Source organism: Cetorhinus maximus, chromosome 2, assembly GCF_964194155.1.
Source record: "Cetorhinus maximus chromosome 2, sCetMax3.hap1.1, whole genome shotgun sequence".
NCBI classification, from domain to species: Eukaryota; Metazoa; Chordata; class Chondrichthyes; order Lamniformes; family Cetorhinidae; genus Cetorhinus; species Cetorhinus maximus.
In genome coordinates, this window is record NC_135880.1 from 103,024,730 (window position 1) to 103,040,805 (window position 16,076).

Genomic DNA, 16,076 nt, shown 5'->3' on the forward strand with positions numbered 1-16,076 from the left:
TTCCACCTGGCATTGTATCATTAGAAAACTTAGGTACATTACTCATCTAAGTCATTAATATAGATTGTAAATAGCAGAGGCCCTAGAACTGAACCTTGTAGTACTCCACTATTCACTACCTGCCAACTTGAAAAAGTCCAATTTCTGCCCACTCTCCATGCTAATTTATTATATCCAACTCCATTGTGTTCAATGCCTTTGTCAATATCTCATGATAATTTCTCCTGTCTCTGATTCTAATGGACCAATGTTAACTTTAGCTACTCTCTTCCTTTTTATGTACTTATGAAAACAGATTGTAAGAGTTTTTATATTACTGGCTAGTTTACTCTCATTCTATTTTTTTCCTTTTTATCAACTTTTTGGTTGTCATTTGCTGGTTTCTAAAACTCTCCCAATCCTTAGACTTGTTACTTTTTTTAGCAATATTGTAAGCCTCTTCTTTTAATCTAATACTATCCCTAACTTCTTGAGTGAGGCATGGATGGGTCCTTCTTGCTGAGTTTTTGTTTTTTAATGGAATGTATTTTTGTTGGACATTTTGAATTGTTTCTTTAAATGTTTCCCACTGCTCATTTACAGCCATACCTTTTAGTCTATTTACCCAATTCACCGTAGCCAGTTCTCTCCTCATACCTATGTAATTGGCTTTGTTTAAGATTTTTGTTTGTGATTGGAGTATGTCACTTTCAAATTTAACCTGGAATTTAATGGTATTATGATCACCTCAGGAAAAAAAAAGAATTAAATTAAAAGTACCTTTATTATCTCTAGTTTTATGTTCAATTAAGTACAGTAGTCATAGCCATTCATGAAATCCTAAATAACATATTTAAATCTAGCTTAATGCAAAACTAAAGCAGTTTTAAAAGTCTTGTTGAAAGATGTCCATTATGGGATGCAGAAGAAGGACAAAGATAGCTCATTATCACCCTTGCAAGTTTTGCATAACGGACTGCGAACACAAGTTGAGAATATTACTCATGTAAAATACTGTAGATGCTGGAAATCCAAATGAAAATCTGAAAATGATGGAAACACTCAATGTCAGGTTGCATGTGTGGGCAGAGAGTTTGCATCAGGTCAATGGCCTTTCTTCTTCCAGTTCTGATGAGCTGAAGCAACCTGAAGCATTAAATCTATATCTTTCTCCATAGATGCTGCATGACCTTCTGAGTGTTTCTAGAATTCTTGCTTTTATTTGAGAATACTACAGTTCTCTACTTGAGTAGCCTCTTTGTGTAACAGTGCTGCAAATATCAACAGTATTCCAAGCTGCATGAAGCATTGCTGTTGCGCCCGGAGATATTAAGAACTATCTGAGGAGGTGATTCTCCCCAGTACCTTTGGAGGTATCAGTTGCACTGCAGTCACATAAAAAGCAGCAGCTCTCTTGATTGGTAGGCTTGACGTTGTGGGGTGGGGCACTTTACAAAATTTTTGAGGATCTAAATTTGGAATTTCTCCTCAATGGTGTCAGAAATTCAGACTAAATTCATTATGTTCATATGGGGAAGGATGATCTTTATTTAAGGTGCTCCCTGACACAGCATTATGCTCCTTCAGATCATACATATGGAAGGAAAATAGTTGGGCACTGCAGCTTTAACTTGACCCATTTAGTAACAGAGCTCAGTCCAACCCACATCCTTATATATCAAATAATTCACAACCTTGATTATATTAGCATTGGAGAAAGGAAGTGCTGGGAAAAGGTTCCACATAGGTGGAGTGGGGTGGTGGGGGCAGAGTGTGTGAAGAAAAGGAGTTCTCAATTTCTTTCCACAGAGATTGAAGGGATTTACATTTTAATGTTTATTTTAACATTGAGAACATGTTCATTGCAGCTTAACAATAGATGCAATCCTCAGGGTGAATATCCTCAATGATCCTATCTTACGCACAACATTGGTAGAAACCTGGTTACGCATATAAACAAGGTGGAGTCAGAGAAGCCCCGAAGAAATTTATTTGCCACTTTTTATTGAGTGAAAATTTAATCTTCGCAAGCAATATTTCATTTGCATTGAGTTGTCATTTTGAACAGTGCAAACTCATTAGAAAACACTTTATTACTTTTAAATTGCTCTGTAACTCATTTCATGATCATTGTTACAATAAAAGCCCATAGCAAAGTGTTAAAGATGTTTAATACACTGTTGTACTATCGCCAAGATGTTTGATTTTTTTTTCTTACAAATTGTGTGTCTGGAATTTCTTTATTAGTATTGGTTCACTGGCAAATGTTCCTATTTATTACTATTAAAACGTCTAGCCAAGAAAGTCTTAGGATTAGACCATTAAACCTGTCAGATATTCATGGAGGATTTAAGGATTTCATTTTATAGATATTTTTATAAATGGCAAAAACAATACAATTAAACCTTGAACATTAAGTGTTTATGCAGTTTTCAAAGGAATCTACAGTTTATTTTCCTCCTCCCATCTTTCGCATTCATCTCAAATCTTTTCATTTATATTGTATTACACAATTCAGCCTGTTTACGCTGCCTGGCTGGGATTCCAATGTCCCTTCCCAAGGGAATGCTCAACACATACATGTAACCTTACATGCACTAAACTCCTTTCCCCACAGTTTAAGATTAAATATTTAGTTTGTGGACTGCAATGTCCATAGTCTAAACATTTGAATTAACTGTAGATAAGTTTATAAATGTGGCACCCTGATACTTTCTAAACCAAGTGTGGCATCATACTGGATGTGAACAGTGAAACATTCCAAGACAACTCTTTCACACTTCAGTAGTGTGGGTGGGTTGAACTTGGATTAATACTGCAACTTCAGCAGGATACCTCTTCACAGTGATGTTAAAATTACAGTGTAAATGAACTTTTACATATCTAGCCAGGCCTACTGTGAGCCTAAGATTCATGACCCAGCTTTCCAAATCATTGATAATGTTTACCAAGTCTTTAAATATTAGATACAAACTCAATTTTAACTTCATGGTCATGAGAAACTGCATGTGGCTAAAGATAAATATTAGGAAACAAAAACAGCATGTGAATATGCATTCATTCCACTCTGGAAGTACACAGCAGGCTAAGTAAAGCTCTAGTTTTCCACGGGAATCTGAATATGGAGACAGGCCATTTTAGCAATGGCATTATAACTGGACTAAGTTGTATTTTGTTATTTCTAGCATCCCTATTTACAACCAAAACCTCAAGAGCATATTGAAAAATAAAAGTAATAATTTTGTATCAGTCAGAGTAACAAAATAATTTATTTTGTGGTCTAGTAAGAACTTCACAATTCCATTACAAATTGTGACCAAGGCAAATCATCTGTTATTCAGACTGTAACTACTCTGTTCTTTTGTGCAAAGGTAGTCTTAAATTTAGACTTTTAATAAGAGGTGAAGACAAGGGCTAGAATTTTTCTCTCCCCTGCTGGGCGCGTGCCCAACCCGAACGAGATAACCTGCAGTGATGTCGGGCGAGCGTCCTGTCGTCATCACGCACTCGCGTGATATTTCGGTCGGTGTGCAGGAGTCAGTAGTGCCCGCCGACAATTAAGCAACCTATTAAGGTCCTTAATCAATTAATTGAGTAGAACTTTTCATTGCACGTCCAACTGTTCGGTTGGCGGGCAAGCGAAAAGGCCAAGCGGCCTTTGCATTTTTGGCGAAACCTCGTCCACAGGCGGGATGAGTTTTCGGCCAGTGATTTAAAAAACCTTGTTTGCACTCCTATTTAACATGTCCCTGCTCATGTGACAGGGTCACATGAGCGGGGACATATTTTCAGTATTTAATATATCTCTATTTTTGTTATAACTCTTCATTTCCTTGAGGCACGTGAGGCAGCTGAAGATTTTTAATATATTTACTGCATTTTTACTGTAATTTTTATTATAATACTGTGCGCGCCCACATGCATGCATGAATTTCAGCCTTGCACTCCTCCTGCCCCCACCCCTGCAGCGCTGAGAGCTGCAGCATACGTTTCATGCTAGCTGGCCATTAATTATGTCTTTAACGACATAGTTGCCAGACTGGGCCTGCGGCAAGTGCTGGAAACAACAGGAGGGAAAAAGCTACTTGACCTCAATCCCACCAATCTACCTGTCACAGAAGCATTTCCCCTTGATAGTATTGGTAGGAGTGACCACAGCTTAGTCCTCGTGGAAACAAGGTCATGTCTTCATAATGAGGACCCATTCCATCAAGTGTGTGACACATTACTGTATTAAATGACAAAGGTTCAGAACCAATATAGCAGCTTAAAACTGGGCATCCATGAGGCATCGTGGCCCATCACCAGCATAAGAATTTGTATTACACAACTATCTGCAGTTTCTTGGCCTGGCATATCCCTCACTCTACCATTACAATCAAGCCAGGGGATCAACCGTAGTCCAATGTGAAGTGTTGAAGAACATGCCAGAAGCAGCAGGCATATCTAAAAATAAGATGGCCAACATGGTGAAGTGACAGCACAGGACCACATGCATGCTAAACCTGGGAAGCTATGGATCCCACAACCAACAGATCAATTCAAAGCTCTAGACTCCTGCCATATCCAGTAATGAATGGTGCTGGATAATTAAGCAACAAATTGTAATACGAGACTCCAGGAACATTCCCATCCTTAATAATGGTGGTGCCTAGCACATCAATGCAAAAGACAAGACTGAGGCATTTGCAACCATCTTCAGCCAGAACTTCTGAGTGGACAATCCATCTCGACCTCCTCCCGAGGCCCACAGCATCATAGATGCCAGCCTTCAATCAATTTGACCCTACTTAACATTCACCTCTTTCACCAAGCTTTTTGTCACCACTTCTTAATATCTCTTTCCTTGGCTCAGCAACATTTTTGTCACTTTATACCTCTGAACTGCCTTGGGACTGTCTTCTACGGGCAGAATTTTTTGCTCGGCGTGCGAATGCACGCCCGACACGCTCAAGCGTAAAATAGTGTGCAATAATGTCGGGTGAGCGCCCCTACGTCATCGCACACTGGCGCGATATTTTGCTCAGCAGGGGAGTGTGGGTGCTGGAGCTTCACCCACCATTAACTAAGAGGCTAGTTAAGGCCATTATAAAGTCAACTGACTCCAATTTTTCATTGCCCGTGCAATTTCACTCTAGTTGTGCGGGAAAAACGGGCAGGCAGCCAGCCAGCAATTTCAAAAATCTCCTCCACAGGCAGGGTAAAAAGGGTCAGCAGCATTGCCAGTGTGAGTAGTGAGGAGTTTGGTAGATAGTTTGCTGCTGGTGACTTATTGGTATATGGCAGCTTCATCTATGTTTAGGGCTTCATTGCTAACATTTCCAGTTCATTTCAGGATTTATTGGTGTCTCCAAGAACCCCGGAGAATTCAGACCATGTGGACCCTTCCAGGTATCAGGCAGTCTTCTGTTACCCTGGTAATGGGGGTTGTGGCCCCCCCTGGAGGCACCTCCTCTCAGGAGGAAGAGAGGGGCAGAAGGGAGAGGAGGCCAGGCAACCTTATGCAGCTTCCAGGGGAGCGACCTAGGGGAGGAGAGATGGGGGCGCAGAGCCAGCTGGTAGTCCAAGGCGGAAGGGGCCGCAGAAGACGCCCCTATCCTGCTGCCAGGTTTTACAGGCGGCGAAGCAGCTACCTCAATATGTCTGAGGTGCAAAGCCAAAGGAGGCTTCACCTCACAAGGGAAACAGTGACCCCCATCTGTCAGATGATTGGGCCTGAGATCACCTCCGACTGTGGGGGTGGACACCCCATGCCAGTGGCTCTGAAGGTCATAGAGGCCCTCAACTTCTATGCCTCCGGCTCTTTCCAGGGCTCAGTGGGGGATCTGTGTGGAGTCTCCCAATCAGCTGTCCACAGTTGCATCAAACTGGTGACAGAAGCTCTGTTCAGATGGGTATTGACTTTCATTCATTTCTACGGATGAAGCCAGGTTGAGCAATCCAGAGGCTTTGCAGAGATACCTGGCTTCGCCCGTGTCCAGGGTGCAGTTGACTGCACACATGTGGCCAGCAGGTGAACCTGGTGCCTTCGTCAACAGGAAGGGCTTCCACTCCATAAACATGCAGATGGTGTGTGACTACAGGGTGCAGATTCTGCAAGTATGTGCAAGGTACCCTGGCAGCTCCCATGACGCTTACATCCTGAGACTCTCCCAGATGCCGAGGCTCTTCAGTGCTCCAGCCCAGCTGGATGGATGGCTGCTGGGTGACAAGGCCTATCCCTTGAGAAGGTGGCTTATGACGCCTCTCTGCTACCCAAGAACAGAGTCAGAGCAGCGATATGACAGGAGCCATGCCTCCATGAGAGCAGTGATAGAGATATTAGAGATAGCGCTCTCCAGAATCTGGTACTAGCAAGGGGGGACCCACTGGAGGCAGAGGATGTTGATGCAGCTGCGCAGGCACAGATGATGAATCCAGTAGTGAGTCAGAAGAGGAACAGTGAGGAGAATGCTGAGGGCGTGGAGGCAAACCTCGTAGCCTCCAGGGAGGCAGGGGCGCCAGGGAGGCCTTAATCCAATGCTCCTTCAGCCAGTCTACCAAATAAGCGCTACCACCTCATGCCAAGGCTGCCGCCTCCATCCCAGATGTCTGAAATGACCCATTCATTTGCACCCAAACTCCACTCAGTGCCTGTGCAATAAAGTTTTGAGCCACCATGCCCAGCATTACATACTGGCGTACCCTGCACCACATGAAATAAAAATGGTGAAGCATATTCAGGCCATTACGACAAAAGAAATTTTATCGCATGTTGACAGTCAAAACAAATTAACAGAACCTTCTCTGGCCTTCAGCCCCAGACCAGTTAAAATAAACAAAACATTGCACAACAGAAGATCACCCGTGACCAGTCCTTTTGTGCTCATGGTGCCTTAAACTTAAGTTTGTGAGTACTCCCCCTTCACTGGCAGTGGCACTGGAGACAGCCTGCTGACTCTGCTGTCCTGTTGGTCTTGATGACCTTGGCGGTCGTCCTGAGGCTAGTGGGGCCTGTGCTGGCCCAGAGAGGGAGTGGCCAGTTCCACAGCTGGCATCTCCCCAGTTGCTGCAGCCTCATCAGATTCCACAGTCACTGGCAGAGGGGTGGAGGAGCTGCTGCCATCATTTAGAATGCCCTGAGAGGAGCCTACAGAGATGACAGGCAGATCGCTCTGGACCTCCTTGCTCAGCATTGATGGACAGGCTGGTATACTGGGTGCCTCATCCATCTCCCACACTGACACTGACCACCTGAGGCCAGTGCTTACATGAGGGCTTGCAGGTCTGGGCACAACCCCAGGGACCCCTGATTCTGTTCCTGGATCTGCCTCTCCATGAGAGTCGCCACTGTCTCAACGGAGGAGGCAGTGTGCTCGGCCATGATTTTCAATGCAATACTGATGCTCCCCATGGACTCCTCCATAACGGAGACCATGGCATGCATACTCTCATGGATCTCTGCCAGATCCTCCCGCACATCTAGCTGGATTTGCCACCTAATGGACGACTCCAGGGCTCATCAACTGTTTTTGACTGAGCATCGTCCTGGTCTGCAGCAGCCCTCTGACTGCTGGTGCCCTGGGCACTCTTTGCCTCCGCCGGCGCCTCAAGCGAGTGTGAAGTGCCCTCACTGCTGTGCACTGACATTCTAACGAAGAACTAACGCCCACCAATGTGTTGGTATCTGCGCTGGTGCCTGGATCAGAGAGCGGATGTGACGCAGGTGTATCTGGAGTCTGGCGGTCCTCTGGAGTCAGGGGTTTTCAGGGTCCTGGGCCCACTGATCTCAAAATTCTGGCCTATGTTAAAGATGCTATATTAGTTGTTATTTTGTTTAGCAATATTTTTGAATAATCTTAAAAACTTCACCTAGCCCATCCTGAAGTCTTCATTTTGCCAAAGAAAAGGTTACCAATATTTTCAACATTTCCTCATAACTAATTTTCATATCAGCCAAAATCACTTTCAGTGCTCACTTTGAAAATGGCAAGCTTTCCTTTGATTTGGAGATCAAAATTGCAGACAGTATTTCATGTGGGATCTTACACGCCAAGAATACAACCTATTGATTTGTCATCTGTCCTCTACTACTGCTACTTTTTTTTATAATTCATGAAGGGAACAAACTTTATGACCGTGTGTGATACATGACTTACCATAGGGGGTCGTGCATAGGCAACTACAGCTGCTGCTGCCGCAGCACTCATCTGAGGTGAGATATTATGCAAGCCTGGATAACCTCCTGGGCTGTTCAGTTCTCCATTTATGCCGGAATGAGGCACTATCCCAAAAGGTGAAGGATAAGGTCCTGGTACTGCCAAGGGTGGCCTTAATGCTGAGGCTGAAAAGTAATTGTGAGAAAGGGTTACTTTATTTTAGTATTTGCCAAATATGGATTATGTTTCAGATTCAAAGACAAATCTACACGAAATAACAATTAAAATATTTATCATTGCAGTACAGTTTGCAAATAATCACAAAAGCACAATTACTTTTTCAAAATATTGATCTGTCGAATAGGTTCCAAGTGCTGACAATTTAAATTAACATGACAAATTATGTTTTACAGCATTCCCTCCTCAAATTAATCTTTGAATACCAACAAGACGATGCTAAAAAGTTGAAAAAAAAGTCATTTTATCAGGTGTTTTACTATTTACAAACAAAGAATAATAGATTAGTTACGTAATGAGTCCATCCCTGGAGGTTTGCAGAGGCCTGGACGTGGTCCCGAAGTTACACTTGTGCCTGGAGTTGGCACATCACCTCGTGGAGTTGGAGTACTAGATTTCATCACTGGAGTACTAGCCTTCTCATGCTGCATTAAGGTTATATTCAAAAGTACACATTAATATTTACGACAATAAAAGAGTAATATATTATTTCAATTACTTAACCAACATTGACCACGTGCTTACAAAAAGACGTTTTTAAAATAAGGTTGACCAGCAGAGCAGTATGTTATTGCTTGCCATATTCCTGGCCTAGAGAGGAAAATGCCATCAGGGTTCCCAAAAGCTTTGAGCTGTAAAAACACAACCAGGTTCGTTCTCAGAAAGGGTAAGCAAGCTACAATTAATAATTTCCAGTTGTTACCTGAAGCTGCTGGTGCTCTACGGATGGAATAATGCTGCCTTGTGGGTGGGAATTCCTGATCTCAGTGTTGTGAGATCAGAAATTCCTGCTTGCATTATACAGCAGCTTTCATTTTCCCACAGCAGCATCAGGTAGGAGGCAGAAGCAATACAGGAGGGTAACTGGTTTTGCTCTCTTAGTTGGGTCGGGGAAGGGAGAGAACAATGCCAACATCGAGCAAGAAAGGGTTGGGGGAGGCAACAGTGGCCCCATGAACTGAGAGGGAAGGGGAAAATTAATCAACGCCATTTTAAACAAAACAAATCTGATTCACAACAGGATATACTTGTACATATCTACAGTAGTCTGCAAGAAATTAGGAGCAGAAAAATCAGCATTTCAATGTATTCCACCCTGTTCTCTTGCCCACATGTCTGTCCTTGGCTTGCTGCATTGTTCCAGTGAAGCCCAACGCAAACTGGAGGAACAGCACCTCATCTTCCGACTAGGCACTTTACAGCCTTCTGGGCTGAATATTGAATTCAACAACTTTAGATCTTAAACTCCCCCTCCCCCCATCCCCACCCCGTTTCTTTTCCGCCCCCCCCCACCCGCCTTTTTTTTCAATAATTTATATAGATTCTTCTTTCCGCACCTATTTCCATTATTTTTAAATCTAAAACTAAAACCTTTAGTCTTTCCACCCCACCCCCACTAGAGCTGTACTTTGAATATCCTGTCTTGCATTCTTAATTAGCACTTTTCTCAGACAAAGACCACCACCTTCAACACCTCTTTGACCCTTTTGTCTCTGACATCTTTTGATTATCTGCTCACACCACACCCTCAATGTGTCTCTTCCCCCCCCACCCACCTTAAACCAATTTATATTTCTCCCTTGTTGAAACTATGCGTCAGTTCTGCTGAAGGGCCATGAGGGCTCGAAACGTTGACTGATTTCTTCTCCACCGATGCTGCCAGACTTGCTGAGTTTTTCCAGGTAATTCTGTTTTTATTTTGTTTTGGATTTCCAGCATCCGCAGTAGCTTTTAGCTTTTTGTTTTTATTTCAATGTATGCATTCAGTCTATTACTACATGGCTGACCTGTATACATATCTGAATGGATACTTTCCAACGATTTTGAGATTTCAGATTGGATTGTGGATGTTAGTTTATTTTGAAATTTTTGAATAATATTGCTTGGGCAAAACTTCTGGTTGTAAAATAAAATAAAATTCCGTGTAGTTGATTCACTGTTGCAGCTTGTATTAATGTGCTTTTAAGCCAGGGAAACAATGATCATTTCGGATCACAACTGCCTTCTCTCAGTCAAGTTTATAGGTCATAAGCTGCACACAAATGCAGGATTTTATCAACCATGCTTTACAATACATGCTGAAAATATAAAGGCAAAGAAGTAACTTATGCACTGGCATCTCAGGGTAACAATGTTAGCACGTTCTACAGACAGTAGAAACCAAGCTTAACTGTCTGAACTAATGAATAACATCAGCATGTGGAGTTAAATCTAAACTTGATGCTACGTGAAACAGAAGAATTTATCTAAGCTGCTAAAGGCTTCTAATACAACTACCAGTATATAATAAAATACTCTCTAGTTTAATTTAGTGATTAAACTTCTAACAGTTATTCAAACAAGTGTACACAATTTTAATCGTGTATTAATTCACTTTGTTTTTAAAAATCTCCTCCATGGCTTAAAAATGCATAAATGTTTTATTTTAATAGGGTTTACTTCAACTATTTCCAGAGCCAAATATTAAGACAATGGTTTATATGGGCCAGGATTTTCCCCCCGTTAGGGGAGAAGTTGAAGAGCGGGCGCACAGATGCGCGCCTCTGATCGGCACCCCAAATCAGGGGCGCACCGCCATTTTACGTGGGCAGGCCAATTAAGGCTATGCGCTCCCTGTGCGGGCAGGAATGGGGGGTGGGGGGGTGGTGGGGGGAGTCCCTAAACCCGAGAGTGCGCACTTTTGCGCATGCCCGCGAAAGAGCGCACTCATCTTCCTGAGGCTAAGTGTTGCCTCAGGGAGATAGGCTCTACTGTAAAAAATATTAAAAATAGAGAAAAAAAAATTCCTTGACATGTCCCCTCATGTGACAGTGTCACATTAGTTGGGACGTGTCCATAACTTCTAAAAACACTTTAATTAAATTTTTTAAAACCTACATGAAACCTCATCCCGCCCGTGGTTGAGGTTTCATGCTTTTTCCTTAACCTTAACGTTGGACGGGCAGGTCCATAAATTACTTAAATGACCCTGTCAATGGCCTCAATTGGACATTGACAGGTCGGCGGACGTACAGCTGATTTTGCTGAGCCCCGGCCTATTTGAAAATTTAAATGGGGCACGGTGATGTCGGGAGTTCTGCCTGACGTCACCGCGTGTCATTTTATGTGTCGGTGAGCGGGTCCCGCCCCACCGCTCACCGACGGGAAAATCCTGGCCATAATGCTTTACTCTGTTCAAAACAGAATAGGGTTATTCTGCCAACATACACAAAATCATTGCAAAGCCACAATTATGAATGTGTTGCTTAGATATCCAATCTTGTTACTTGAAACAAAAGTCATAAATATTTCCTGCTCCAAAGCATTTTTAAGATAACATGTGCATTTGCAAAATTTCTGGAGTAAAACAACTGTTTTGTGCAACTTCTGGCATGAGTTAAATGAGGAAGGTTACAGCTGATACTCACATGGCCTAGCTCTTTGGATTTGAGGGATGAGGAACTGCCAGAAGATGCTGTGGAAGCTGGACTACTGGAAGCATCCTTCTTGAGTAGGCGAGATTTATCCAAGCCATTCTCACGCGGTGAATGGGCAGGACTGCCTCGTGGCGATGATGGATCCTACACATTCAAATGCAATATATTTTCGTCATTTATGCATTCACAAATTGATAAAGTACCATAAAGAAGGCTGGTTAACAAAATTCAGGCAGTCAGTGTCAGTTTGGATAAAAATTGGTCGAAGTACTGAATACAACTTGTCGTGGTAAATGGTTGTTTTTCAGACGGGAGGATGGTAGACAATGATGTTTCCCAAAGTTTAGTGCTAGGACCACTGCAATTGTCCATTATTTTAGGGGAGATGTTAAATAACATTTGAATTTTGTATCTAGTCTCCTTTCAACACAATAATATTATTTAAACATTGCAGCAAGATCATTAATTTTAGTGAAGTATCAAACAGCATGATACACAAAGTGAAAAAAAAGTACAAACCTCATTAGAAACATCCACTACTAAATTGTCATCACTTTTATCTCCGTCACTGTCCTTTAAAACAAGATAAATATTTTCAGATAAATTTAAAAAACAAAAGTTGTTAAGAATAATGGCTTGATCAACCCAGCTATTACATAGCATGCATTCATTAGATATAAAGTAAACCATTTAACTCAAGGCTATAGGCAGTCACTAGGTGGAGGGAGGTCAGAAAAATAGCAGGCAAATTTTAATATGAGTAAGTGCATAAGACTGGGTGTGGTGGGGGGGGGGTTAAATCGGGGAAAATTCTGAGCGCTTCAGGAACCCGCCCACTTCTGGGGTTAATGGAGGCACGACAAAGGGTGGACTCCCAACTCATTCACAGGAGGGAGGATGGCAGCAATTTAAATATTTTGATGAAGTCCGCAGCCTCTGATTTAACCTATCCTGCAGGTTTTGAGGTGCGTTGCTGGGTTTCCCAAATGGGAAACCTGACAACTGATGCGAGGCAAGGACAGCTCCGGGGAGAAGCCAAGCACTGCTTGTGAGCCAGGGGAAGTAGGGGTGCTTCCCCTTAGCCCCCATCCCCATTCTTGTTAACAGTCAGGCCAGCGTATCTTCTACCCTTGATTCTTTCGGCACTCTTCTCTCCTCCTCCCCATGCTCATCCCAAATTGTAGAATTACCTCTGAGTTTCTCCCTCAAAAAGGTCTGCAGGCACAATCGTGCTTTTGCTCATCAGGTATTATATTCCAGGTGCATATCCTATACACATTCAGCATCTCAACAACAAAAAATATTTGAACGGGGAGAAGCTGTTACCACTGCCATGAGGGTCAGTAACCAAAGTAATTGAGATAACTGACAAAAAAATCCAGAGGGCAGACAAGGGAGAATTTTTAAAAAAAACACAGCGAGTTGCTATGACTGGAATACACTACTTGAAAAGGTGGTTGAAGCAGATTCAATAGACACTTTTGAAACAAAATTGGAAATACACTTGAAAAGGTGATATTTGCAGGGTTGTGGGGAAGAGATAGGGAGTGGGTCTGATTCAATAGCTGTTTCAGAAGCCATGTTGGGCCGAATGGTCTCCTCCATTGATACATGATTATAGGATTCTAGGAAATTAACAGATAAACTAACTGAGCAAATTTCTCACTTTTAGCATTTATATTATTTTTATTTTTGATTTCATTTATGGATGTTATGTAAACTATTAGTGAGCTTTCACCTTTGTGGATGTACTGAAGATAGCTAGTTTCTGCACTTGAAGGCAAGCCTTCATGTTTCTGAAGCCTAGACTGCATGCACTTACATAGTGGCTCATGGAGTCCTTATCATCAACCTTCCTCTTTTTCACATCATTAGAATAATCAGGCCCATTCCTGCGCTTATCTGTGCCTCGCAGACCATCGGGTACCAACAGGGAATTGCTCTGTGAAGACATAACAGCTGCTTTCAAAAGAACATTCCTTTCAATTTCCCCATACAATCCTATGAATGCTTATGATACCAAACACAAATATATTATAAATACAATATTTGCAGAGTATCCAGTGCCCTTAGCAATTTACCGATTGAAGGTAAAGAAGGATTTTTGTTTAAAAATAAATATTTATTCCCACACTCCCACTGAAGCTTCAAGACTACATTTTAAATGTTGAACCTGCAGAATACATTGCTGACAAAATACTCATGGGTAACAAGCATTTAACATTGCTCATTAATTAAGATTTTACTACCTAGCCCATAAAGTCTGACAGCTTGTTTACAGTAGCTCCTTGCCAAGCACCAACTATTTAGGGGATTTTTCATTTAAGTCTGCAGTCATATTGCCACTTTTCCACTTCATAATAATGCAAACGTGGCGGTACAAGTTGAGAGTCAGATGACTAATTAAAGTAGAAGTGATAGTCCCAGCAGTGGGATTTCAAATCAGACTTCCAATTTGCAGGTGTACAGCAAGGCAGCGGATTAACATACATAATGATGTAATGACATCAGGACTGGAAGAACCAAGTCTAAGTGGCTATATAACTCCAATCTGTGTGATTGGTGCGCATGCAAAATATAAACTGATTCTCAGATTGATACATGCAATAACAAATGCAGCAAAAATTTAATTCCTACAAAAAAATGTAATAGCTGCTTGTTTAATGGTCTGATATTAATTCAAAGTTCTGTAGCCTTCCATCCATGAGCTGACTCCAGTTTACGCTCCTGTACTAAATTGAGTTCTTTCACCCTGGTAGTAGACTCACAGACTCAAAAAAACTGGGTTTATTAGTCAGCTCCAGAAATTGAGCCAAGTTTAGCTACATAAGCATCAGGTGCAGAAGTAGGCCATTCAGCCTCAATTAAGAAGTATCTAAAGACAGTTTAGAGAATACAGAAAGATGGTAAAGAGGACTGTTCGTAATAAGACCAATGCACAATTTTAATCTCCATTTGTATGTACTTTCTTGAATTAAAACAATGCATATCCAAAGGCATTTCATATCTAACTGCTGATTTACACATAGCAATTTCAATGGTTACATGGTACAATTTAACATGCTCAGTTCTCATCTACATTCCATGCAACAATGAGCCATTTAAAGAACTGGGTTGGATTAGCATATCCAAGGGAGCAATTTGTTCAGTGATGTGTTAAAGGGCGTGAACAATGTAGAATAAAATGTGTGAAGAACACCCTAAATGCTCAGATAGCTTTTGTTCTGAGAAATTAAAACAAGGGAATAATGTGGAGTCACATGACAGTCACATTGTTTGGAATGTATTGAGCTCTTTCCCTATTTTTCTCTATTTTACTGAGTCAGTAAATGTAAAAGAAATATTTCACTCATTAGCTAAATGGACAAGGTTCTCATTGACATGTGCGATAAAGCTACCTAAGTACCAGACTCACAAAAGGAAATAAAAGCTTTCTTTTAACATATAAAGCTACCACTGCAATTTTCCAACACAGCTGAAGATGATATAGAGTTACAAGCACAAGAAACAACAAGATTGCTCAACACCTCAAGCCTCATTCTGTCAACTTCAAAAACCTTCTGCCTACTTCAGCGAATGCTTCTCCAAGGCTAATACTAAGCTGTCTTTTATTGACGGTCAGTCAAGCTAAAGAACAGCCAGAGGTCTCACATAAATTGTACAAGACCCAAATGAAATTTAATCCAGTGTAACCTCCCATGTAACCTTTACTACTGGTTTGCAGCCAAAAGGCACAGCCTTCTGGAATCCTGACAACACTTCATTTCATTTCCAGTGGGCAGTGTTCCTTATTGTTCATTTAAAATTTAACTGGGCAACGACTATGATATTGGTCATGAACTTCAACAACTCCCATTGCCCTCCTGCACCACCCCCGCCCCTCAACACTCAAGCAAAAGAACAAATCATTTGAAGTTATACAATGCAAATGCAAGTCCTTATACATTTAGTGGAGTATACAGAGGATAATTGATGCCTAGGAGCAATTACGTTGTGCTAATCTAATCGAGAGGTTTAGACGATGCCCTGAACCACAAGATTGAAGCTTCAGTGGTTTTGAACTGTCAGCTGAATCCAATGATTAGATTGTTGCTTTGAAATCATTCCAAGGCTTTTATTAAAAAAATTACAGGGAGGATTTGTTCAGTTTTTGTGTTGACAGCATCTAACTTGGTTGGCAGATGTTGACTGCCAATACATTCACCCTCACTGAAGCCTGATGACGCTCACTAAAAGATTAACAACTGTGACAATACTGCAAATATAGTGCAGAATAATATGCCGTTGAGAGCTGGCAAGTTCTTTG

General features: G+C 41.8%; 1 protein-coding gene across 4 annotated transcripts in view; it reads right to left on the reverse strand.

The window, feature by feature from the left end:
- The window catches only part of LOC144696357 (transducin-like enhancer protein 1), a 133,588-nt gene that overhangs the window by 27,282 nt on the left and 90,230 nt on the right, over nucleotides 1-16,076 (reverse strand). For all 4 annotated transcript variants that reach the window (XM_078567579.1, XM_078567586.1, XM_078567576.1 and 1 more), the window contains exons 9-13: nucleotides 13,593-13,712; nucleotides 12,290-12,343; nucleotides 11,762-11,914; nucleotides 8,647-8,779; nucleotides 8,118-8,302 (exon numbers count right to left, since the gene is read on the reverse strand). In XM_078567579.1, the coding sequence (XP_078423705.1) occupies nucleotides 8,118-8,302; nucleotides 8,647-8,779; nucleotides 11,762-11,914; nucleotides 12,290-12,343; nucleotides 13,593-13,712 (645 nt within the window). The remainder of the gene's footprint in view (nucleotides 1-8,117; nucleotides 8,303-8,646; nucleotides 8,780-11,761; nucleotides 11,915-12,289; nucleotides 12,344-13,592; nucleotides 13,713-16,076) is intronic.